Here is a 26,987-nt window from a genome sequence, read left to right on the forward strand (position 1 = left end):
TTAAGACTGCTTCGGCACTCCTTGCTGCAAGGGGAACTGACCAGATAGAATTCTTTAGCAACCACGATGTGGTGTTTTTTGGAGAAATAGCAAAGAATCGCCATACACAACCACAGACAACCACAATGACACCCAGTTCATAACGCGGATGTCACTTCTCACCTGCACACACACATACAACAACCATTCGCCACCAAGTGGTGGTTGTAGCGTTACCACGGCGCTCGTGCCAGGCTTGGTGCATGGACATACACCCACAAGCAGTCACCAACAACATATGCAGTCACTCACAGCATATACACATACAGCCCTTTTGTAAATTGTAAATTCACTGGTGCAGGTTATCTGTGTTAACGCAACATCACCACGCTGGTCACGGCGGGTGGGTGAAGACAAGGAGCTTAGACACATGAGCATAGACACGTGGACACATGTTGCCAGAATCAGAATATTTATTTATACTGGAGGAATCCGATGAGCTATAAAGCTATTTTTCACAGATGTCCAGTAGGGGCGGATCAGAACGTTACAAACACAAAAATACAAAAACACAAAAGGGGTGCAGAGTATAGGAAAGGTAAACACATCGCTTAAAAAATATAAAAGTAAACATTTTTTTTTAAATCTTACCAGGTCAAGCCAACTGAACTATTAATTTATTTTTCAGAAGCAACCGGGCCACAAATGATAGCTCAACAAAGTGGCTTATCATGTGGACATTTAATTGCTAACTCGAATACCTACCTGCAAAGCGGCAACGGGCACAAGTTCGCACTTTGGTTCGGTTGTTCACTGCCCTCCGTTGCCCCTCCCCGCCCATGGGGTGGGAGTTTACATAACCCTATCGGAATGGTGTGGAATTTCAGACAGATGACGACTTCAATCGCCCTGCTGTAGTTGAAATGTCTCACTTGTTACGTAAAATGCTGATGTGCCCCAACTTGTTATCGCAAGTGTCTCTGTGCAAGAACGGATATCTAGGTGTTGCTTGTAACGAATGTCAATGAGCTTTTATGTCGTTAAAGGACGCGGCATTAAACTGTACGGACACTGACGTGCCGTTTTACTATGTATCAGCGGGGCTCTGCCAGTCCAGTAATAACACAATCACGCTCTCATTCAATCGCATGCATTTACACAAACCTCACGTGACCCACTGCTCAAGGGCTCCCACGCCCTTGTCTAGCAGCAGGAAGTAGACGTATGAGAATAACTTGCGCTTAGTTGGACAACGGCGACAATCCGGTAGCCAACGTGCGCAGGATTTTCCGCTCCTCCGAGCTGTAGCCGTCCCAGCGCAGCAAGAAGTCCCGGTCCAGCTCCAGCAGCTCTCCCTCACTCGGCACCTTCGCTTGCTCTGGCACGTAGTTGTAGGGCCCACTGCCAGAATCGTCGAATGTCGCTCATTTGTTAGGCACAAGGATTTGAAGCGACCCGTTAAGAGGCGCAATCGGCTGCTTCTATAGTAATCGTAGTGTTTTGTTCAATGCACTTATTACTGCATAGGCTTTTCGCGACCAATATCATCCGTAACACGGGGTTTTTTTTTTGGGTTAGAGCGCGTAAATATATGTGTCGTTAAACCCGTCACCACCCGACACAGCCAATTAGTAAGATTTGTGGCTGTCGCCTGATGAAGCTAGTTGTAATTACTGGCGAATCGGCATACTCAGATTGTAAATGTTGTGGGCTTTGCTCTCCAACACACCGGTGTGCTGTACTGGTAACGAATTGGCCACGTTCTGTTTACGTGACAACCCTTACTAGTTGGCTGTGTCGGGTGTTGGTGGGTTCAGTGACACATTTATATATTTAAGCGATCTAACCCAAAAAAACCTGTATTATGCACTAATTATTATTCATAATTGGATGCAAAGTCAACGCATGGCAATCCTGTGGCTAAGTCGCCCGAGAAGAACATCGTGATACATTTCAAGATGGCTTTATGTGTGAATGCGTGTAAGGAGTAATACTGCAACAAGTTCAAAATTATAAGTAATTTGATGTTATAAAATTCTAATGAATAAATAAAACAATTGGCTTACAGGTCAGGAATAGCCGTGAGACTTTGTCCCTTGGGATTAATCTGCCTGTCACCGTCCAAGAGGCCCCTAAAGCTCAGCCAGTGTGCGACTGCTTCCCCCTTCCTGTTCAGCTTGCTCAGTAGCCGCACCAGGCCGTACATGCTGTGCACCCCACCTGCAACACAGATGGAAAAGACAAAGATCCTCCAAATAGCCTTAACAGACTGTTGGGGCAAGTGCTTTTAGAGAGCACCTATGATTATTTTTATTTATTTAAAGCTTTCGTGACTGCAGGGAATCATATTCTTGGTTCTTTCGGTAAAGTCACCACGTAGAAGGGAAACAATAAAATAAGAAAAATATAAAACAATAAAATTATCACGGCGTTTCGACTGCAACACAAGCAATCATCATCAGGTGTGAAAACCACAACAAGAAAATTTGAAAAAAGTGGCGTTTTTTTAACGTTAGCACCACAGAGAGAGATTTGGCAGTTATTCAGATGGACGAGTCCATTTATGTTCGGAAAAGAGGAGGGGGGAGACGGAAAATAATGGATGCGGTCTGAAAGCCACCTTAAGCGTGATCAATCAATTAAGACCCGAAATGGTTTATCAAATCCTTCCAATGATTACTAAGCCAGAATCCATCTTCTCGGTTTAAATTGTCTCTGTGTTTGTATATGTGGATAGCCTCATGAACGAATCTCTCATGGTAGCCAGATGGCTTGCAAAGATCACTGTTATAATTCAGTAGGTTCACATGACATTGACTTCTCCAAGAAATGAAGTCCGGCATGGCACATGAGGGGTGGGTGGCCGGGACCACACTTGACCGCCTTTGTCTCTCCAGTAGCAATGTTTAACACGTCACACCAGCTACTCATTTGAGGCTGAGTCGACTTAGAGGAGGCCCATGACCGGTTCAGATAATCGTCACTGGTATTGGCCATGAGCAGGAATCGAATTCGGGTCGCTGGGTTCGTAGCACAGCCTATTAACCACTATAAGGACAAAAATTCCCCGTAGAGCCTTAACACTGTTTGGGGCGAGTGCTGTTAGCGAGCACCAATGAAGGCCGGCACAGCACACGAGAGGGTCGGTAGCCAATACCATATCCGGCCGCCTTTGTCTCGCTAGTGCTGATGTTTTGCACAACGCACCAGGTCCTCATTTGACGCTGAATCAACCTAGGGGAGGCCCAGAACCAGTTCAGATAATCGTTACTGGTGCGGGCCGCCGGGTTCATAGCGCAGCGCGCAAACCGTTACACTACCGCTCCCACAGACGGTTCGCACGCTCACACGCATACTATACATACATGTGCCAAATGTGGCATTGCAAGGGCATAGAGGTCTTCAGTTGTGGTGGTCAGGTCAGAATTGTTTTTAAATTATGCCTCATTTTTTATATCACCAGACAGTCAATCCAATTCTGGATTAAAGCGTTTACACCGAGATTGTTATACTCCATGCCTGCAATCAAAACAACTTTGGTGGAAAAAGTACAGTTGTACTTATCGTGCGTGACACCGTTTTGATAACTACATGCAGGAGTGGATTTCCTCTTACTTGCGATGGGCATACACATCACAATTAGAGAGTGATTGGTGGGAATACAATTTAGCAAACAGGATTAATCAGTGTCAATGGCGATTGTGTAGAGAACATATCTGAGATGTGGCACTGTGGGAATGACCAAACACTTTACATTATGATGACTGAGAAAAAAAAACTGTATTGGAACAAAGTACACCACGATAATATGAACTTGACCACAAGCCATGAGTATGTAGATGTTAATAATACAGACCTAGGAGGCGAAGAAATGGTTAGTATTCGTACGTATGTATGTATGTTGAACTTCTTTCACACCGTATGTAGCTAACCGTGCTAATCGGAGGTGCAGGGGAAGGACAACAAACTAAACTAAATTTAACAGTGCATTTCTTCAGTGGCTTCCTAATATCGGAAGGAAGAGTAAATGGTGCTGGGACCCACCAGGATTCGCCTGCAGGCTGCACAAGTAGTACTGCAGTGCATCTGTGTCCCTGCCCATGGTCTCCAAGCATCCTGCGATGCCATCAAACACCAGGCTCTTGAGAAGATTCAGTGCCAGCTCTTCCAGTGGCAACTCCCGCCAAACGGAGCAATCTGCACGAAATGTCATACGTGGGCAACAGTGGCATCTAAGGCCGTTAACCGCACGCAACAATCAGCTGTGCAAGGCCCACGTCTGGAAACGTGTTCCCTGATTCGTTCGCAGTCTGTCACAACACTTTGTAGTTGGGGAGCCGAACAAGACACAGATTCATCTTCTTTGGTTCTTTCGGTAAGGTCATGTAGAATGAGACTAAAATAATAAAATAACACAATAAAATTCTCACGACGTTTCGGCCACAACGCAAGCGGCCGTCTTCAGGTGAAAGGTACAGACATGTCGGGACGACAAGTCTGTACAACGCAAGCGGCCGTCTTCAGGTGAAAGGTAAAGACCTGTCGGGTCTGTACAGAGCTCTGTCGTCCCGACAGGTCCGTACCTTTCACCTGAAGACGGCCGCTTGCGTTGTGGCCGAAACGTCGTGAGAATTTTATTGTGTTATTTTATTATTTTATTCTCATTCTACGTGACCTTACCGAAAGAACCAAAGAAGATGAATCCTTGCAGTCACGAAAGCTTTAAATCGAAATTTAAGACACAGATTTAAACGGGAATAAATTTCAACGTAGCAGTTCCTTCTTTGTAAAATGGTTTTGGTGTACAGTATTAAATAAAGAAAATAAACTATTTTTTTAGATGAGACTACATAGCTCTTTTTCAGAAGCGACCTGGCCACAACTGATACCTCAACAAAATGGCTTACCATGTGGAATTTTATAGCATCCAAACGCTCTAAACGCACGATTCTAAATGTGGAGGGGGAAAACCGGAGGATCTGGAGACAAATCATAGCGACCATGGGAAGAGAAAATGCAAACTCCAAATATACAGCAGCAGCAGGCGTCAAGGGTTGGGATCGAACCCACGACCTCCCGTACACCAGGCGAGGTAGTTAACATCTCGCCACTATAGGATGTTAATAACTAGCTCGTAATAACTCATTATTATGACCCACGCTTAATCACGATCCCCTGCTTACAACGTAGCTGCAGGAGGAACGGGTTGCTCGCGTTGATTTATACCTCACATCAGCGGCCACGAGGTTAACTATCGTACGGGCTGTCAAACATCCAATCATCGTTGTTTTATTACACTAGTCACTAGGCAGTACATTGAATACTGTAAACACGTACCTGTGCATGACTCCCAGACCTGTACAAATGCACACTTACACATATATACTCAGCGACGCATTAATGTTTTCAAAAGGCCCCAGTTCATATTGTAATTAAAACATGTTATAGCGAAAACCACCGATATCGCGAAACTTTCTTCCGAGTCCGCAAGCGATTCGTTGTAACAATTTTGTATCACACTAAAGACAACACAGCACTCCCGATATGCTATTGCAAAAAAAAACGTGTTAAAAGGAGGCAACTACAGTGAAACCTCGGATTGCGAGCATAATTTGTTACGGGAAATGTGCTCGTAATCCAAAGCACTCGTATATCAAAGAAATAATGGAACCTGAGATGATTCGTTCCACAACCCAAAAATGCTGTATTCATATAAAAATTATTAATACAAAATACTTTTTTATTTTTATTATTTAAATGTACTATAAAGTAATCTAATTTCTTAATTACATTTAATCGTGGCTGGTGGGAGGGAGACGAGAGAGAGGAGGGTTATTGTCTAGGACGACTTTCACTTGCAGTACAGTTACTAAAGAACAGTCACTACACTTGGCCACAAAATAAAAACATGCTTTACGCACACACACGTGGTCACAACACTATAGTACTGTAGTAAACAGTATACACGTGGTCACAACACTATAGTAAACAGTATACACGTGGTCACAACACTATAGTAAACAGTATATACGTGGTCACAACACTATAGTACTGTAGTAAACAGTATACACGTGGTCACAACACTATAGTGTAGTAAACAGTATACACGTGGTCGCAACACTATAGTACTGCAGTAAACAGTATACACGTGATCACAACAATATAGTACTATAGTAAACAGTATACACGTGGTCACAACACTATAGTACTGTAGTAAACAGTATACACGTGGTCACAACACTATAGTACTGTAGTAAACAGTATACACGTGGCCACAACACTATAGTACTGTAGTAAACAGTATACACGTGGTCACAACACTATAGTACTATAGTAAACAGTATACACGTGGTCACAACACTATAGTACTATAGTAAACAGTAAACGCTCGCATGGATGTTGACTATATGAGTGAGGCACGCCGACTGAGACCGAGCATGGGAGACGATTACCCACAATCCCGCAGCGAATAAGAACCATTGGCTCGGTTGTGATCACGTGATGCTCGGCAGACAAAAGCGTGTACGTACTGCTCGTATTGCAAGACCCTCGCTCGTTAATCAAATTAATATTTATTTATAATGTTTGCTCGTCTTGCAAAACACTCGCAGACCAAGTTAATCGCAATCCAAGGTTTCATTGTACAGGGCAGTCCAATGTCATTTTCAGAGGGTACCATTGACATGTCCGGTGACCACTCGCAGCTGGTGGAGCTCTCTCTGCATGTACTCTTTATCAATTACCTAATGCGAGACAGGGCACGACCTCTGCATGCTCGCGGAAATGCCCCACCCGCCAATACATTGAGTCAATGCAGCGAGGTTAACTTTGGGCTGTATTATAGCCTGGCTAAATGCACGTACTACGCAAGGTACGTGGAACCCTGTTTACTTAATAGCCACTGCCAATACGAAGCGTACCTTTGTTAAGTGGGCTGGGAATGACGGTAACTTTGAAGAGCTCATCGGTCGACCTGAAAACGCACAAGCGTGCATGTGAAGAGACAGAGGATTTTAACGCAACATAAACCCACAGGCTACCGAGGCAACCAGCAACACGGGGAATGAAAGACAATCCATTTACGGAATTCAACATCAGGCATTTATCACGGCTGATCTCTGCACATTTGCTTCGCTGCTCCCACCTTTCAACTCTGCTTGTAAGCTTACTGGCAGCCAAATTGGCTTATAGAAAATGAACCGCGCTCTATCCCCATCCGCTCATGTCTTGGGGTAGACTGAAGTTTCCCTCTGGCAATTAACAAAACGCATTACGTGCTCCTCTTTGGGCTGTGGAACAAGGACGCAAACAAACACAGGGGCAAAAAGCGCGTTAATCTAGGTATGTGGAAAGAGACGGTCTATATTGCTCCAGTAACGGCGGTTGCCTTCCACGACAGTCGCCGACGGTCTCCGATCTTCTGTCGGTAACCTCCCGACGACGACGACGACGACGACGACGCGATTTCAAAGAAGGCAAGCAAGAAAGCGGCGCCACACGGCGACCACCAACACCTGTCGAGTTCCCGGAGGGCCTCGTCCGCCTTGCCGAGCCCAAGCAGCGCGGCTGCGCGCAGGACCCGCGCAGACACCGTCCACAGGGCGGCGTGCAGACTCTCCCGCACGCGGTGGCTCCCCATGCTGAAGCGGGCGCCTCCTCCCGCGGGCAACGTTGTCGTCCGCTCGTCGCCCCAGAGCCAGCCAAACTCGGCCCAACGCCCGGACAACCGCCCACGCGACCGCACGTCGGCCAAATCCTGAAATGAATGAAATCATACGTCGTCGCTATATTGCTGTTGGGATTCTCTGCAGGTCTTTGTTGGGGTCGTTACAACGGTTGTTTTCGTCTTTCGCGTTACGTGACTTTTTTTAATCTTTAAAGAATGACTTTTGAACGTTTTATTTTACGAGAACAGCAGCCCCGCACGTCCTTTGAACCTTTCCATCCATCCCTCCAGGCAGCCAGCCAGCCAGCCAGCGAGCAAAACTTTTGCCTAATATAGTATTTGATATGATGGCTTGACAGTATCCCGCACAAATGGCCACGATGCAGGGTCAGTGGGGGAGGCGTGATGTAAGCGCGACGGACGAACCTGGCTCAACGCTGTGGGATGTGGGTCACATGATCACGCAAATGTACACGGTGACATCACTATCGCCACGCACGGGCACCTAACCGCGTGCCGGCTACCCAGGCCCGGAATCCAGCCAGCAAACTTTTTTTTTATAACATAAAATGACATCAGTTTCCGTGCTAGAAATAATTGCAATATTTTGCATGCTTATATAGTTATATAAGCATGCAAAAGAGGTACACTTGGCTCAGCGAGACGTCCACGCTGATGGTGAAGGCCGTATATAAGCATAAAAATATTTTAGCGGGCATCGTTTTTTTGATCGTTCTATAAACACAAGTCAAACATATTCCAAGTTCTCACCTGCTTCAAATCTGCAAAAGAGCAGACACTACTGTTGCCGATGTCCCAAGTTACTGTTTGTGGGTAGCTTGAATTTTCACCTCCGGGTGAATCTCTGAAAAAAGCTGAAAGGACAGGGTCTTCTGCCTCCCGGGGAGGGTTCAAATGGGCAACATGGAGCACCATTTCTGCGGAGCCTCTCCTCATATCCAGAACCAGCTTTTGCGGGATCGTGCAGCTGGTTTTGCTGATTACATCGTCACAAATTGCAATAACTCTGTCGTGTTTCCTCAGATGCAGAAAGGTAGAGGCTAGTTCAAGGTACAATGCAGGGATCCTAGGAACGGTCAGGCCTACGTCTTCTACCTAAAAGGGTTGACAATTTAAACACTGGTCATGTTAAGAAATATTGTAGAGGGAAGAAACATGTTGTGCAGTCTCAGCTATACAGTTGAAAGGGTCATTTTAAATTGAGGAAAAATTAGCCGATGGTTAAAAACCAAATTCAACATGTTGCATTTGACGTCTGGTAAACAAGAGAAAATTAAGATACTTATACCTGCACAGCAGCAGAATCTGACAGCAGAGCCAATAACTCTTCATATCGTTCTACCGCTTCCTCCAACCTACACCAATAACAAAGACAAAGAGCCCCTTGTGAGTGGTTCAACTCTTGTGGAAGGCGCCGTCACTGAGAACCTCATCACAGCCAGCGCACATTTTGCCACACTAGCCGTCTAAGGTTCGGTCAGTAGTCTGCAAAAATAATTAAAAGCTTACGTAATTCATGTCGGAAGGGTTTATGCCTTTCGTGACCAAAGTTCAAGTAAATTGATGTACCGCATATTACTTAAATTTGCCTCCTAGTCTTATCGAAGATAATTCGAGCACGCTGTTACCTGTGCTCAATGCAGCTGCATGACACAGTGAGATCTATTAGGCGAGTTGAACACAGATATTTGCACAACAGAAAAGTGTGCATGCTCTCTTTGGCCTGTGATTAACCGCAAGCGTCAATGTTCATTCCGAGACTATTTCACCTGGCAAGAACCGACATGCGATGTACATTCACGTAATCAGAATGCCGCACATGAGGCAATGCTTCCAAATTCAATTCGAGATTTGAAGCTTTCGTGACTGCAAGGATCCACACTCTTTGGTTCTATTCAGTAAAGTCACGTAGGTAAAAAATAAAACAACAAAAATCACGACGTTTCGGCCACAACACAAGTGGCCTTCATCAGGTGAAGGGACCGGACTGTCCAGAGGACAGCGTTGGAGTGAAGACAGCCAAGCCCAGGTCGCGTCCTTTAAGCTGTGTGGGAGGAAACAAAAAACGCCTTGACAAAGGAATTAGCATACAATGATGTACTACTGTGAAAGTTTGGGATACCACTACTTGAATAAATATACTGTACCATTGAAAATTAGTTTAATGTTTGGTTTGATTTAGAACATCTTTCCAATGATTGCTTAATTTGAAACCATCCTCTCGGTTGAAATTGTGTCTGTGTTTGTAAATCTGAATTGCCTCGTGGACAAATCTCTGATAAAAACCCGTGGGTTTGCAGAGAACCTTGGTATCGGAGAAAACTATATCGTGATCACCCACAGCGTTGTAACAGTGATCAGCTACGGCAGAAGAATTCGTTCTGCCGTGTTTCAAATCTGATTTGTGCTCGCGAATTCGGTCAGAGACATGTCGTTTCGTCTCCCCGATATAGCAGTCACCACAGGTGCAGATCAATTTGTAAACCCCGGGGTACTGTAAGTCAGGAATGACATCCTTCACAGATGGGATCAGGTCACGGATTTTGTGTACTGTATTGAACCGGACCAGGATCTTGTGTTTGTTTAGAATTTTGGAGATTTTTTAGTAACACCTGCTATATATGGTAGTGTGATGGTTTTGATTGGAGTATCAAGTGGTTGTTTCTGTATGGAGGGAGAAACAGCTTGGCGGATGGTACGGTCAGAGTATCCGTTCCTCTTGAGGGCCAGATGTACATGTTTTAATTCAGTGGTCATGTGGTGTTGGTTCGAAATGCAATGAGCCCTGTGGTATAATGTTTTGATGAGAGAATTCTTTTGAGTCGGGTGGTGGTGGGAATCAGGTTTCAAGTGGGAATCTGTGTGGGTGGGTTTCCTGTAGACAGAATGTCCCAATGAGCCATCAGGTCTCCTTTCAAACAGAACATTCTTATGCCGTAGCTGATCACCGTTACAACGCTGTGGGTGACCACGATATAGTTTTCTCCGATACCAAGGTTCTCTGCAAACCCACGGGTTTTTATCAGAGATCTGTCCACGAGGCAATTCAGATTTACAAACACAGACACAATTTCAACCGAGAGGATGGTTTCAAATTAAGCAATCATTGGAAAGATGCTCTAAATCAAACCAAACATTAAACGAATTTTCAATGATACAGTATATTTATTCAAGTAGTGGTATCCCAAACTTTCACAGTAGTACATCATTGTATGCTAATTCCTTTGTCAAGGCGTTTTTTTTGTTTCCTCCCACACAGCTTAAAGGACGCGACCTGGGCTTGGCTGTCTTCACTCCAACGCTGTCCTCTGGACAGTCCGGTCCCTTCACCTGATGAAGGCCACTTGTGTCGTGGCCGAAACGTCGTGATTTGTGTTGTTTTATTTTTTACCTACGTGACTTTACCGAATAGAACCAAAGAGAATGCTTCCAAAGTTATGAAATTGCACTTAATGTTTACATGTGGCATAATACATTGTACGAATGAACCTGACTGGAATCTTACATATGTAATCTTACACTGTCAAATATTATTCTACATTCATTTATTTACCATTTACTATATGTGTGTGTTGCATATAAAATCTGTATACAATTGTCAGTGGTATATAATTGCAGTTTGACAATACTTTATCAGCGTGATCGACACTGAATTATTAAAATAAAACATTATCACATCACTCAAGTGGAAACCACGACCCCATCTCGAAGCCTTTCACCCTATTGCCACTGAGACTGATGCGTGATTATCCTCAGGATATAATTTTTTATCAGTCACCAGATGACCCGCATGCCAAAACGAAGTTTATGGTCTTATACGAGGAAAGCACTTTGCACTTCACCGCCAATTAGCACGTACGGTGCGAAAAAAGTTAAACGTACATAACCGTGAACTTTCACACAGTAATAGGCATAGGTTGTGCACTCGCCTGAGCAACTGGCGGCTTCTGCTGGCCAACAGGTAAAGTGCTCCAGTGGGCTCCAGGTGCTCAGCAACGTGTACAACTGACTGGCAGAGCAACGCCTCTGGGCCCTGCCCCAACAAATAAACGGAGTCTCCTCCCATATCCTCGGCCTCTTTCTCCGCAGCCTGTAAACCTGTAGCCTGTTTCATGCACAACAACAACAACAACAGTGACAACCGCCATTCGCCACTAAGTGGCGGTGACGTCACCACGACGCTTGTGCCATGCACACGCAGGATGACACACACACAAACAACCCGAGTTACCACACTCCTGGTTCCTCACCTCAGATTAGCACGGTTGGCTACGTACGGGGCGAAAGAAGTTCAACATACATACATAGTTTTCAGATTTAATTTTTAAAGGTATAAAATTGATGTTTAAGGTCAATGTGTGAGCATGTGAGTAGATTGGTTTCACATGCAATGTGAAAATTTAACTTGGCAGAGTCGTGAGATTCAGGCTGTCCTGAGTAAACAAACATATTAGATAAATAACCAAATGTTGAGCAAGTGCGGTGTGAGACAGTGACATCGAGTGTGCACAAGCAGATGATAAACAGCCCTAAGAATCAACCTCCAAGCTCATTAATATGAATAACACCACGTGTGTAAACCATGACTATTTAATTAACTCACCCACAGGCAAATTCCCATTCATCAATGAATACAAAGTACTGTAAAGACATTTAGATGGCCAGTGGTTTTTTATTGTATAGAGTAGTCAATTTTTATGATGTTAGAGTACTTAATTTTTATGATGAATATTAAAGACAGGAGCAAACTATGCTGAAGAAGACTACATATTGAGAGGAGTAATGAAAGGATTATTAAAATACAAAAAATTACAATGTGCTTCATTATGTAATTATATATTTATTATGCCAATTAATTATAATATTGAGGACAGAACTCAATAAAATAATTAATACTCACATAGCCAAATGTATGTAAATATTGGTCTACTTAGATTCAATGGGAATGCTCGGGCCAATGAATGTGTGGTTAGAAGTATTATCGATTAACGGAATCTCAAGACTCAAGCAGCCAAACTGAGGCTTATTTAAGATTCCTAGCTAGCGTTCATTGGCTGCACCAAAGAGTCAGACCCCAGGGCGTATTTGTGATCCTTACAGGTAACTGTGAACGGAACAGACCCGCCAGATTAAGACAGACCGTACATGAATTTAGAACGGGTCGAGATCAAGCCTGGCCTGGGCTGGAAGTGCCCCCGTGGCTGCCACCCCACCCCCCACCGGCAAGAACCGAAGGAGCTAGACCACGTGACCCTATCCGAGACAACTCAAAGACTGTCGGCGGCCAACCGTGCTCACTGGGAGTCTCTGCCGGCCACCCTTGCTGGCTCAGGAGCACGACGTTGTCAGCAGAATTCAAGACCGTGGCTTGCCTGAAGCCTGCTTGCTGTACTGCTGTCACGACACCGCTTTGGTACACCGAGGCTGGGTGTGAGATACACATCGTAATTACAGCACTGCATGACTTACCCACACTGCATCAACGTCGCTAGATCGTTGCCACCTCGCGTGGCAATGATGACGGTGGATGATAGTGAACACCTTCATCGCATGGTATTCGAAAGCCACTGGAGCTATGCACTTTTAAATCTAGATTGAAAACTTTTTGTTTACTGCTTTTTGCGTTTGGTTTGTTGTCCTTCCCCCGCACCTACGATGAGCACGGTTGGCTACGTACGGTGCGACAGAAGTTAAACGTGCCACTTATGTGCGATACAGCTGCGGGCCACAGATTGAGGTGGAAGCTCCCAAAGAGGCAAGAGGTGCTTACGCTAGAGAGCAGAACCAGTGCCTGGAGCTCTGCGCTCGCCCTTCCGAGCCGACGAAAGAGCAGGGAGAGCCCGTAGATCGCCGACAGATGGCGTGCATCAGTCTCCACGCAGCGTCTGTAGAGCACCATGGCCAGATTAACTTTTCCCTGCGGAGTAGGCCACAAGTCGCACGGATAATTTTTAAAGTCCTCGGCACCTTGCGCACGACAGATAATGTGAATGCCAAGGTGGGCAGATGTCGAGGCGATTAAGTATTTTAGAATATAAAAGTTTACATTTTCGCCAGAAGAACATTCCTCAGCTATGCATAGGCTATAGTCACAGATGGTAGTATTTGACCTTCAACTAAGCATATTTAGGCCAGACGAAGTAATGGAGAGAAAAAAAAAATGTTTTGCAATGCTTAACAGGTAGATATTATGCAGTAATAATTCACCCCCCTGCATTTCGATTAAATGTCGCAATTTCTGGTCGCGATTCTTTTAAAAAATCAATCGCTTTCTATTATTGCGGTGCATACCGCATCTGTACAAGCTGCAAGGTTGGCAATAGCAAATTACAACGTAGAGTAAAACCCCAGCTAGCCGGATTTTGCATTAAAAGCCGCACCAGGTCAGCGAAACAGTAACATTGAATCCACGCAACTTCTTTCAGCAGCTAGATCTGCAGTGCACGCTCACGCCTAGCAGGTGGTACGAGATTTGTGTGTCTCCGTGTCGTCCTGTCGCTCTTGCGTTTCATTCCCGCTGTTGTTGTCTTTCCTTCACTCTGTTTTGTTCACGGTTTTACCTCTCGAGAAGTACAACAGTGAACACAGCTCAACTGTGAGTGCTATTTACTATTTTTTTTATTTCAAGCTTTCGTGACTGCAGGGATTCATCTTCTTTGGTTCTTTCGGTACAGTCACGTAGAAGGGAAACAATAAAAAAATACAATTCTCACGACGTTTCGACTGCAACACAGCAATAATATTTTCTTGCTGTGGTTTTCACACCTGATGATGATTGCTTGTGTTGCAGTCGAAACGTCGTGAGAATTTTATTTTCATATTTTTATTATTTTATTGTTTCCCTTCTAACGTGACTTTACCGAAAGGACCAAGAAATACTATTTACTACTTACAATTGTATTTTATTATATAGCCCAATGGGCCTTATATGGCAACATTAAAATAGTTTATAGTTTTAGTTTACATTAGTGAATATAGCTGATTTACCAGTGCCGATCTACAAAGTGCGATAGTGGCCGCCTAGACAGGGCCTGGGCATCACTCACGAGGGAATGAAAGCAGCGAGCCATGAGGTTCTGCGCCAGGGCCAGGAATCGGCGGGACGTGCAGCGCTGGGAAACTCCCTCGAGAATGTCCAAAGCGTCCAGCCACTTCTCCTCGACACAGAGCGCATTACCTACGGCACAGGTCAATGTGTGGCACAGTTCAATGTGTGGCACAGTTATGCACGGTTGCGCCGATTTGTCATTCGAATGACATTTTTACACTCAAAATGCACGTGTATATGTTGAACTTCTTTCACACTGTACGTCGCCAATCACGCTAATCAGAGGCGTAAGAATTAAGGCTTTGCAATTTGTATATTTTCAATTTGGATTTTGCTGTGAGCCTATGATATAGCACCAAATAACTCTAGGCTATTGTATAAGCTCAAATAGAAATTGGTTCCAACAATTTTAAAAAAGCTGTAATAACTCGTTTTGTAACTAGTCTCGTCTCCCTTTCAAAACAGATACATCTCAGTGGGAATTGAATAACAACAGTGATGCACAAAAATACATATCTCTAACCAACCCAAATTAAATCAAGATGGACTGATAACCCATAACAGATGATTGAAGCAAATGCTCAAATACCTATCAAGTCTGACATGTATTACAATATCACAATGCCGGCCAAGTAGAGGAGGCCCAGGATAAATTCAGATCGTGGGTATAAGTTCAGATAGTGGGATGCAACGGTGTTGGTGCACCCAAGACCGCTCCAAAAATTACACCCCTCCCCAAGCACTGAACTCACGCTGGAGGGGTTTTATTTAATCTGTTACTAGCAACTTAATTTTGCACCTCCCCAAACCATTTCTCAAATCCTCACTCCCTCTCGAGGTGTGCTTGAGGGTACTGCCCTCTTCACACACACACACACATTGTTGGGGTGTCTATGGATTCAGATATCAATTTCTAGGTCTGGACTGTCCCTACTCAATATGCCGCCACCGCGACCCTCACCAGGACAAGCGGATTGAGAAATGAACGAACGAACAATGCATACGAATAAGATCAAACCCAAGACCCGCGAAATCTAATGCAGTGTACAAGCATCCATGTCACTAGTCTCGCCATTGAATAACACGAGATACACAACTCACTCTCACCTTTCATGAGAGCCTCCCATGTTGACAGAGCCTGAATTATGCTCTCGGGGTCCAGGACGGTGTGGCTGACACCAGACGACTGATATTGGAGAGGGCCACTTGGTACACATGCCACGGGTGACTCCATTGAGACATTGTTGCTGTCCGAGACTCCTTCCATACTCTCAGCCTGTTCAACATGGAGACAGACACAGCATTGCATCTACAAAGCTGATGATGATGATGCTATTCATGACGACTTGGCATTGAGCGGTTCATCCATGTAGGTATTTGATGAGTTGTCACAATTTTTGGCAATGATTCATTTTCGGTATCAATTATTTTACCTAGTTTTTATGGTCTCATTTGTAGTGTTGTATAATTGCTCTTGTTTCTTCTGCACAATTCTGTTGACTCCCTACGTATAAATATATCTGCATATAATATACATATATCATAATTAATCAATCCTCACATACGCACTTTGAAGCATGTGTCAAGTGTATAAGAATACATTTTAAGAGAAGCATCGCTACATGCCGAATGATGATAGATGAGGATGATGATATCAACAGCAACACATTTACTGTGAACAACTTTGGTAAATGAACATGGTAAAGGCATCGAGTGATGGAGTTATGTCTGGCCTATGAAAACAGTTCAGTAAAAAGCGTGAACAATCACCATTCTGCAGAGCACACAACCTCAGGTAGTCACGTGATTTTTGTACGTGACCTGATTGGAAGTTAACATCCCCAGTTGTCCACCTAGAGGGTCCAAAGACCACATTTGTCTAGATTTGGGTAAATATATGTTTTACAATAAAAAAAAACTGCGCAGCAACTTCCGCCGGTGATGAATGCCAGCAATGATATGCCCTGAAATGTACCGAAATTTATCACGGCCTTTTTCTTACTTATAACTGTATCGTCGTGACACCGTTCTCGTCATCCCATGACATCCCACTCAAACGTTTCACTCCAACCTTCTTGGTAAGCGACAGCAGAGACGTGGCCCTCTCCACCTCCTTTCGGAGCAGCCAGAGAAAGGCCTGCAAGGTGAGCAACTGGCCCAGACCCCGTGCTGCCTCCCTGTCTGCTGCCCAATTCATCGCGGCCGACCATGCGTCCACCTCAAACGGCGCCTCAACCCTGGTGCAGGACACCTGCAGGACTGTGCGCCACATAAACCGCCAATCACACGTGGTAAGAGTTGATGTGTATGTTGCCATGGGTACACGTGACCCCTGCAAGCACCAGTGGCCATTGCATTCAACACAGGGTTAAAAAAAGAATTAGAAAATCAAATAGTGAATGTGAATCACGGCAATTTGTGGAATTGCTGGAACGATTCAATCATTACACCTCTATCGATGGGTCCTCTCCGAGGATGGCCACCTTATTGTGGTGGAGAGGTTTGCGTGTTCCAGTGATCCCGAGAGCGAAGCTGTCGGGAGCCTCGTGCTCCTGGTAGGGTCACCATCCCCATGGCGGCAAGGTCAAAGGGGAGGTTCCAGACTAAAAGCAATCCAAGAAGTCCTTAACGGCAGAACAGGCAGGGACTGTGGGCCTAAACGGCTGTGAAGACGGACGAAGGCTGCAGCGGGTATCACTGTGGTAAATTTAAATACAGAGTAAAACCTTGGATTGCGAGTAACTTGGTCTGCGAGTGTTTTGCAAGACGAGCAAACATTTTAAATAAATATAAATTGGATAAACGAGCGAGGTCTTGCAATACGAGTAGTACGTATACACGCTTTGTCTGCCAAGCGTCACGTGATCACAACTGATATACGAGTGCCTTGATATACGAGTGCTTTGGATTACAAACACGTTTCCGGAACGAATTATGCTCGCAAGCCAAGGTTTTACTGTAGAACACTTTGGTAATTCCCTTCATAAATTCCCACGCGGATGTGAAAATTATTCTGCAAGCAAACTAGCTTGATGGCACAGCACCACGTGGCTTGTCAGCTCCTCATTAAATCAGTACATCATTCACACAAGCTCATCGTTCAGGTTTGGGAAGGCAACTGCTTTAAATCCGTGTTTTTAAGCGTCATATAACATGTGCAGTGTGTGCGTACAAGAAGATCAGACCTGTTATACTGAGACGCTACATACATCCTACCAATGGAAAATTACCTCGTAACCTGAAAGCACTACCTAGAGTTGGAAAACCTGAGGTGCGGGTTGTTGCTTTCACCCTCCACTGCACAACACATTCTCCTGTGGAGGGAGCTGGTAGGAACGTTGGGTTGCTCGGTCAATAGCCAGGGTCAACGGCGGCACCACGTGGTGTATTCCGCAAATATGCCCGACTGTGAGGGCGGGCACAAGTCGGCGTGAATATGTTAAACGTTGAGTTTTATAAGGGCACCACGGGGTGACCAGCCCCACCCCACCCACCCCCTCCCCACCCAGCCCCTCCCCACCCTCCCTTCCCCACCCAGCACCACCCCACCCAGCCCCTCCCCACCCTCCCCTCTCCACCCAGCCCCACCCCTCCCATTTTTGGATGCAGGATGGACAGACACAATAATCCCCTGTGGGCCGGTGGTGTAACCAGGAGGTTCCTACCAGTATAACTGTGAATGATACAGCAATGTAGCGTCATTGACAAACATTGTATATCGCGTCATTGTTAGGCATTGTATAAACTCACCTGTAGTAGCAGACGTGTCCATAGGGGGTGCTAACTCAGGATGGGTAGGATGAGTCGGGCCATTGGGACACGAGGTTCTCCCAGCCCCAAGAGATGGGCTGGGGGGATATTCCAGAGTCCCCGAGAGAGTTCCAGAAGGAGGGTGTGGCCAGGGGCGGAGAGACCCTGGCACGGGTATAAAAGCCGGACCTCTGGACGAGTCCGGTAGCCTTCGTCAAGCTGAAGAAAGAAGACCTGCTTAGGCTAGGACCCTGGGAACCCCCGGACCCGACGTCCTTCTAAGGACCGGGACCGAGTGGGCCAGTGGTCGGAACCCGAGGTCCTTGGCTGGGTCGGGTCAGCTAGCCTCCCCTAGGACCCCTTAGCCGGAGGGCTGAGAGTACGTAGCCCCAGTTGATAGGGCACGCTAGCCCGGGCGGCTATACCTCCCCAGGTATCGGGTAGGGACCCGTGTATCACGCAGTATTAAATAAACGTGTTGCCTCAAGCAATCTGCCTCCAGTCTTATTGGACCCACTGCAGCAATAAGGAGAAAGGTTCACCTCTTGAGAGTGTCTGGCGGATCACCTCATCGGCCTCGGTGGAGAAGGGTGCGGCACAAGAAGAGAGACACACCGCGTTGAAGCAGATGTCAAGTTCCACTGGCAGCGTGGCCGAGGTGGCGGGGAGCCCTGTGGATAGGTGCGACAAAAATTAACACAGGCGCGAAAATGCACCCCACAGCACATTCAGTCAAAAGGGTATGATCGGTTAATTAAATCATTATTAGAGTCTTGTTCAGCCGGCCTTCCTAGGATTTCATTTCTAGGCACAGAGGTGCATGCTTATAATCCGGCAACTAGGAGGCTTCACACGATAGGTTATATGATACGCCTCAAGAGCAGTGCAGTGCCTAACGGAGGTTAAAGTTTCAAGTGTATTTTGTTTAACCAGGTGAGAATACGACAGACCAGGATAGAGCCTCATTTTCAAGAGTGACCTGGAAAGGTAGGCCGGCATGCAGAATAAATGTGGTCAAATAACCCTCACAAACCGCACGGCAAGTGGGGAGGCTCTGGTCGAGCAGTGGATTGACAGAAGGACTAACCTAAGAACAATACACTGAACACTTTTCAAATACCGCATTGAGTACAGAAACCCAAGCAAACCCACTCACCATTGCAATATTACGCTTTTATAAAAAAAAAATTCTACGTGGCCTTTCAAGTGATCCAAATTGAGTTTCAGTGGCCTACCCGCGAATGTACAAAGCGAACGTCGCCTTGCCTCGTATCTGCTGGAGTGCGTGAGTGAACGTGGAGCAGTGAGGGCCCAGGTCGATGTGTCCACCAGGTGGAGGAGAAGCGGTCAGCGCCATCTGTCGCGAGAGAGAGAGCAGCAGCAGCAACGCAAATGTTGCAAGCAGTATCGTGATGTCAACGCGTAACACGCCGCACAGCATACGCTCAACGAGAGAACGACGAGAGAACGACTCGGAGGAGGCGCGGACAAGCAGGAAGGCAGCAGCCGCGCTGCGAGTCGGCTCTACCGACAATTGAACCTCATGGCGGGACCCCGGGGTCACGAATAAACGGAAGTCAAAATCGTAATTAATTTATTTTGGGCGACTCCGTCCCACCGCGCACATCATAAACGCCGCGACACACCTGGCGCGGATCGTTCTCTTGTCGTGTCACGTCCAAGCGCAGCGGCGAGGGCGAATGCGCAGAAGAAACAAAACTTTGAAACTTTGATTAGCGCGTCGGTGTAGAGCTCGTCGAGAGGAATAGATCGCCGCATCGTTCGCCTTCAACATGTACATACAATGACGTCGCAACGCAGTTTATGCGAGCGCCGGGGGCTTATGGGACCCCGGGGTCCCGCCATAAGGTTCAATTGTCCAAGCTCTGCAGTCCTACTCTTCGCATTCAGATATTTTGACACAATTGAGTGTATAGGCGTGTGGGAGGAAATCGGGGCACCTGGAGAAAAAACAGGCGTGCGAGGGGAGCAACGCTCTATCCCAGACGGGTGGAACAGATGGGAGTCCACCACTTGCTGTACCGCCATCTCGCGGCGAGCCAGGGCACGTGCACCTCCTCGACACCCACAGGAACGGAGTTTCACAAGATCCGTGTGTGGTCCACCAGCCCTCGCTGTCTCCACAGCGCTGGGTTACAGGCAACGTGCATGGTCCGGCCCTTCCATTGTATTCGCATTACCATGCTTGTTTAGCCGGAAGAGTCACAATGCTCTTTTTCAACAGGGTCCTGCCAAGTTTTCCCAGTAGGGGAAGAATATTTTCGAGGTGAATACAACTGGATGCCAATTACTGTTACACGCTATTGCAAATTGATGCTAATAGGCCAGAGGTTAATTAAGACTGCAAATGAGATAGGGGCCGTCCATAAATGACGTCACGCGATTTTTGACGATTTTAGACCCCCCCCCCTCCCTCTAGTTACACGACGTCACAAAAAGTCAGACCCCCCCTGAAATATGACGTCACAAAGCTCTGCCCCCCCCCAAATAAAACATGCTTCAAATTGCTTTCAACTATTGCCATTGTAGTGCGTATTTAATTTATATTCTTGGTTCTTTCGGTAAAGTCACGTAGAAGGGAAACAATAAAATAAAAATATAAAACAATAAAATTCTCACGACGTTTCGATTGCAACACAAGCAATCATCATCAGGTGTGAAAATTCAAATGTTCTTGTTGTGGTTTTCACACCTGATGATGATTGCTTGTGTTGCAGTCGAAACGTCGTGATAATTTTATTGTTTTATATTTTTATTATTTTCCTTCTACTTTGCCGAAAGAACCAAGAATATGAATCCTTGCAGTCACGAAACCTTTAAATCAAAAGAGTCCATCTATGTTCGGAAAAGAGGAGGGGGGAGACGAAATCGCTCTCCGTGGTGCTAACGTTAAAAAACCGCCACTTTTTAAAATTTTCTTGCTGTGGTTTTCACACCTGATGATGATTGCTTGTGTTGCAATTGAAACGTCGTGAGAATTTTATTCTTTTATATTTTTATTATTGTATTGTTTCCCTTCTACGTGGTGACTTTACCGAAAGAACCACGAATATGAATCCTTGCAGTCACGAAAGCTTTAAATCAAGCCTATTTAATTAAGTAGAACGTGTTGTCTGTATTTATTTATAAAGTTGCGTATTTTGATGTGACGTCACATTTCTCAAACCCCACCCCCCTCGTCACACATCGTCAGACGTCTGACCCTCCCCCCCCGCTAGGTACGTGACGTCATTTATGGACGGCCCCATATATAGTAGCCAATATAAACGTGGAGTGAGCGTGTTTTGTGCGCTGTGAAGATGAGCCATTGACCGAAACGTCGCCTGTTGTACAATATTTTTTTTAATATATAATTTAAGACCCAGTTTTTTTTAATATATATTTGACGAATGCGTTTAGGTTATATTTATTTGTTAAATGTGTGCGAGTCGTACACTGCACGCACGTGGGGAAAATCTCCCCCAAACCCGGCACACACCACGCATCCAATCATTCACATCTCTCTCTCTCTCTCCACCTCTCTCTCTCTCTGTGTGTTTTAGCTTCTGCAGGGCTCCCTGTGCCACCTCCGATAACGCAACCCACGCGGAATGACTCAATGAGCATTCAATTGTCCATTGCCCGTCAACCCCAGGACGTCAACAGAGCCGAGACAAAGGAAGACGCCAAATTGTTGCACGCAGCGGCTGGATGGAATCGATTCCCGAGCGAAGCGCGAATCGTGCTGAAGCAGCGAATCGACCACGACCGGTGAAGGCCGACGGTGATGACGACGACGGTGATGATCCCCCTCCCCACACCTCGTCGCGATGAGGAACTTCACGCGCGAGGTCCCTACCCGGGCTCGGCGCACGCCGCTTTGGTTGTCCGCGACCCAGGCGTCCAGGCGCCGTCTCCTCATCGCCGCCGCCGCCATCCACCACCAACCACAAACCACCAACCACCACCTCCACGCTAGCAGTGGCGACCCTCGCACGGATTCCCTGAGGGAAACGCGAGGGCTGATTGTCTCTATGTCGAGAGAGAAAGCGAGAGAGCGCGCGGCTCGAAGCCACAAACCTCCTCCACCCGCCGCCGAAAAAGTATCCCCGTCAGCGGCGACGTTTCCCGCCTTTTTTTAGTCGCGATATCGAAAATCGTGGTGATTGTTGCGGTCGATTCGACTCCTCCGAATCGATTACATCGATTGCCCTGCAGGTTGCGCCCTTGCGGGTGGGGGTGGGTGGGGCGACCCCAGATTAGGGGAAATGTGCGGAAGTGGACACCGCAGAGCTACTCGTGAAACCCATTAAATAACATTTGGTTCACACAACTATGAGCCATGTTTGACTAAGCTGGGGGAGTTTTTTTTGTTCCTTCTCTCAAAGGTATTTTAATCGTACTTGTCAACCCCTTATCAGTGACTACCTTCTTTGGTTCTTTCGGTAAAGTCACGTAGAATGAGAATAAAATTATAAATTAATAAAATAAAATAACAAAATTCTCACGAAGTTTCGGCCACAACGCAAGCGGCAGTTCGTACCTTTCACCTGAAGACGGCCGCTTGCGTTGTGGCCGAAACGTCGTGAGAATATTATTGTGTTATTTTATTATTATTTTTTTTCATTCTACGTGGTGACTTTACCGAAAGAACCAAAGAAGATGAATCCTTGCAGTCACGAAAGCTTCATATCGAAAAGTGACTACCTTATTACATACCAATTCAGACCTTATCGATTAGTCACCCCGAGCCCTTACAAATCTCAACGTTCATCCAACAAAGTCCCATCACATGGGATAAAAACAAATGGACCACACAATTTTTTGTTGTTGCCCGTATTGAAACGGCTGTACGCCCTGTGGACCTAAACCTCAATTTCCCTGTACAAGAATACGGCTAAACCGTATGGGTTCACACGGTGTGATTTTACTATTAACGCGACGATTCAGGTACACAACACAGATGGACGTGAAAGGAGGCTGACACCCAGCACAACCGCACATTACGGATTACAGTTGCAATGTAAATCTGTTGAAACTGTCTGGTATCTCCTTCCTAAGCTCTGATATCCCTATAGGACAGGGGTCACCAAACTACGGCCCGCGGGCCGAATCCGGCCCGAGACGTCAGTCCATCGGGCCCGCCGACGGTACTTGAATTTGGTTGATAAAACGTATGGAACACGAGACGTCGTGATACAATTTAAATATTATGTTTGGAATACTATGAGATCTTCACGCGTGCGGAGACCTCCTGACTGCTATGTGCCTTAAATGTACTATTTTTAATTATTGTATCTAGATTTTCTCGTTTATTGTAATGTTTGTTTATTTCGCACCATCCCAAGCACTTCCCCGGTTCGTGGTAGCTCCGCCTACGCTCTGACGTTACCATGGTTTCCATGGCAACGTTATGGCAACACGTTTACCATGGTTTCCATGGCAACGTCATGGCAACACGTTTACCATGGTTTCCATGGCAACACACACAAACACGCATCTTTCCCGTCCCCAGATTTTCCAGCTGTCAACACAGGGTCCGACGCTCCAGGAATCTTTATTTATTTATTTATTATGCGGCCCTTGCGCGCGTCATTCTTTCAGTTATCCGGCCCACTGTGAAAAAAGTTTGGTGACCCCTGCTGCTATAGGAGATGGGGGTGGGGGGTGGGAAGTAGAGGAGTGGGGTGAGCGGCTAAGTGCCTCTCATGAATGCTCTTTAGAATCAATGTCCACTGGAGGACAGGTGACGTTGGGTCTAAATGTGGAGGGGAAAACCGGAGGACCCGGAGAACATCCATGGAGAGAGAGAGAGAGACACGCAAACTACAAATACAGGGTGCTTAAAAAATGTTTATATGGGAATATCGTTTTGAATGGAAAAAGAACGGGTAATACACTGTAACATGATAACAAGTGTGTATGTTAATAGCTTCAAAAGTCAGAGTCTCCCAACTTGTTCACCATCGTTGTCAAGGCGTGCTTGGAATCTTCTCCAGGTGGTCTACAGAGCCAGGAGGCGGCACATTGCTTGAGGTACTGTTGCAAATTCTCACAAGTGTCAACATTTATTGTTAAGCACCCTGTATACAGCAGGCGTCAAGGTCGGGATCGATCCCGCGACTTTCATTATTCCGGGACGAGGAGGTGAACATCTCACCACCGTGTATGGCAGTCAAACTGATATTAATTATCAGAGCTGGAATTTAGCCACATTTAGTGCAGAATCAGCATGTATGTGGTGGCTGGGGTGAGAACATCAACTAGCTGCACCTGAGGACGTGACTAAATCTGACACAGACTGAACAGGGAGGCATGAACACAAATATAGACATGCCCAAGGGGCTAATGAGAGGCAGAAATTCTTGATGAGTAAAGAGACAGAGACAATGGCATACGGGAGAGACACAGATGCCACATTGTATATAAGGCACAGAACTCGAGTTTTGCCCCCTCTGCCCATCTGACAATTTCTGGTCCCCATGTTGATTTTGGTCAACTTAGCCGACACGTCTAAGACGAGGGCCCCAAATGTTCGGGCGGATTTCACTTGAAATCAGAAGTCTGGCCGAGCGGAACTATATCACCAAACAAGTCAGGCTAACGTTTTGTGAGGGGAAGGGGCACTTAATTTTATATTTAGTTCAATATTTAGCATTTAATTTTGTCAACTATAAAGTCTGCACATTTGACTTGCGAGCGTTGTTCTGTGAAAGTCTTATTTGGACGCGTTGCTGGTTAGGACCTTTATCACGTAGGCTTTCGCGACCAATATCCATAATACAGTATTTTTTTGGGTTAAGTCGCGTAAATATGTTACGCGATTTAACCCCCAAAAAACCTGTTTAACTCGCGCGATGACTCGAGTAACTCAAGGAATAATGGTCACTCCACTCCTTTTTTTTAGTACCAACTCAAGCGGTCCTTCGACTCCAGTTCAGCCCAACTCGAGTTGGCTGTCAATGGGAACCATTTGATGAAAGTGTAAGAGACGTTGAGAGACGCAACGAGAGATTGGACATATCGAGGTCTCCTCCATCAGGGGCAATCATTTGTCTCTCGTCCTGCTCTGGCAAGCCAGAATCTTGCCAGAACACTCCAGAGTATGTGGCTGTGGGTGACACCACATTTGCAATTAGAAGCCTGGAGAACTTCTTCACAGTTCAAATTGTCCGCTCCTACAGAGCGCTCACTTTATGCAGATTGTCTCAGAATAAGTCATATACATATGTATGTTGAAATTCTCTGACGAGTGGTGATGGCACTTATGTTGCAAGAATTGTGAATGACCACGTCATCCCGAATTGCGTTTTAAATTGAAATTGCAACCGTGGATCGTGACATATCGTTGAATCGCAATGGAGAAAGAGGGGGTGGTGATTACGGTTCCATTCCTGTAACTTCCTGTACTATGCCAATCTGCGGCCTCTCTCTTGATAACCAAGCATGGGCCACCTAACTAATTCAGTGCATCCCTTGCATGTCCGTAAAAATTTTTTGCGTACTATTCCTAATAATAAAATATATATTCTTGGTGTTCTTGCTGTGCGTGTTGGCCGCACTATCCCAGTGCTCGCCAAGCCCCGCTAGAGCTGGTACTACACACAGCCACCCTCACGGTGCTGTCCACGCTAGGGCTGGTGTTACACACAGCCACCCACACGGTGCTGTCCACGCTAGGGCTGGTGCTACACACAGCCACCCACACGGTGCTGTCCACGCTAGGGCTGGTGTTACACAGCCACCCACACGGTGCTGTCCACGCTAGGGCTGGTGCTACACACAGCCACCCACACGGTGCTGTCCACGCTAGTGCTGGTGTTACACACAGCCACCCACACGGTGCTGTCCACGCTAGTGCTGGTGTTACACACAGCCACCCACACGGTGCTGTCCACGCTAGGGCTGGTGTTACACACAGCCACCCACACGGTGCTGTCCACGCTAGGGCTGGTGTCACACACAGCCACCCACACGGTGCTGTCCACGCTAGGGCTGGTGCTACACAGCCACCCACACGGTACTGTCCACGCTAGGGCTGGTGCTACACACAGCCACCCACACGGTGCTGTCCACGCTAGGGCTGGTGTCACACACAGCCACCCACACGGTGCTGTCCACGCTAGGGCTGGTGTTACACACAGCCACCCACACGGTGCTGTCCACGCTAGGGCTGGTGTTACACACAGCCACCTACACGGTGCTGTCCACGCTAGGACTGGTGCTACACACAGCCACCCACACGGTGCTGTCCACGCTAGGGCTGGTGCTACACACAGCCACCTACACGGTGCTGTCCACGCTAGGGCTGGTGCTACACACAGCCACCTACACGGTGCTGTCCACGCTAGGGCTGGTGCTACACACAGCCACCCACACGGTGCTGTCCACGCTAGGGCTGGTGCTACACACAGCCACCTACACGGTGCTGTCCACGCTAGGGCTGGTGCTACACACAGCCACCTACACGGTGCTGTCCACGCTAGGGCTGGTGCTACACACAGCCACCCACACGGTGCTGTC

The 26,987-nt window shown here is 46.5% G+C and overlaps 1 protein-coding gene across 2 annotated transcripts; it reads right to left on the reverse strand.

The window, feature by feature from the left end:
- Window positions 1–434: 434 nt before the first annotated feature.
- FANCG (FA complementation group G) lies at window positions 435–22,662 on the reverse strand. Of its 2 annotated transcripts, XM_032967406.2 has the most exons (15): window positions 22,324–22,662; window positions 19,731–19,821; window positions 19,007–19,135; window positions 16,786–16,973; window positions 15,822–15,990; window positions 14,713–14,843; window positions 13,437–13,583; window positions 11,596–11,771; window positions 8,955–9,021; window positions 8,417–8,761; window positions 7,494–7,735; window positions 6,900–6,952; window positions 4,024–4,176; window positions 2,046–2,199; window positions 435–1,380 (listed from the first exon to the last, which is right to left on the reverse strand). In XM_032967406.2, the coding sequence occupies exons 1-15, from the start codon at window positions 22,399–22,401 to the stop codon at window positions 1,221–1,223; spliced, it is 2,283 nt and encodes a 760-aa protein (XP_032823297.2). In that variant the 5' UTR covers window positions 22,402–22,662; the 3' UTR covers window positions 435–1,220. The 2 variants fall into 2 exon arrangements, with proteins under 2 accessions (XP_032823297.2, XP_032823298.2); XM_032967407.2 differs by lacking the exons at window positions 19,731–19,821; window positions 22,324–22,662 and having other exon boundaries at window positions 18,465–19,131.
- Between the last annotated feature and the right edge of the window lie 4,325 nt (window positions 22,663–26,987).

Source organism: Petromyzon marinus, chromosome 37 (genome assembly GCF_048934315.1).
Source record: "Petromyzon marinus isolate PM22_M1 ecotype Great Lakes invasive population chromosome 37, UKy_Petmar_22M1.pri1.0, whole genome shotgun sequence".
In the NCBI taxonomy this organism is placed as follows: Eukaryota; Metazoa; Chordata; class Hyperoartia; order Petromyzontiformes; family Petromyzontidae; genus Petromyzon; species Petromyzon marinus.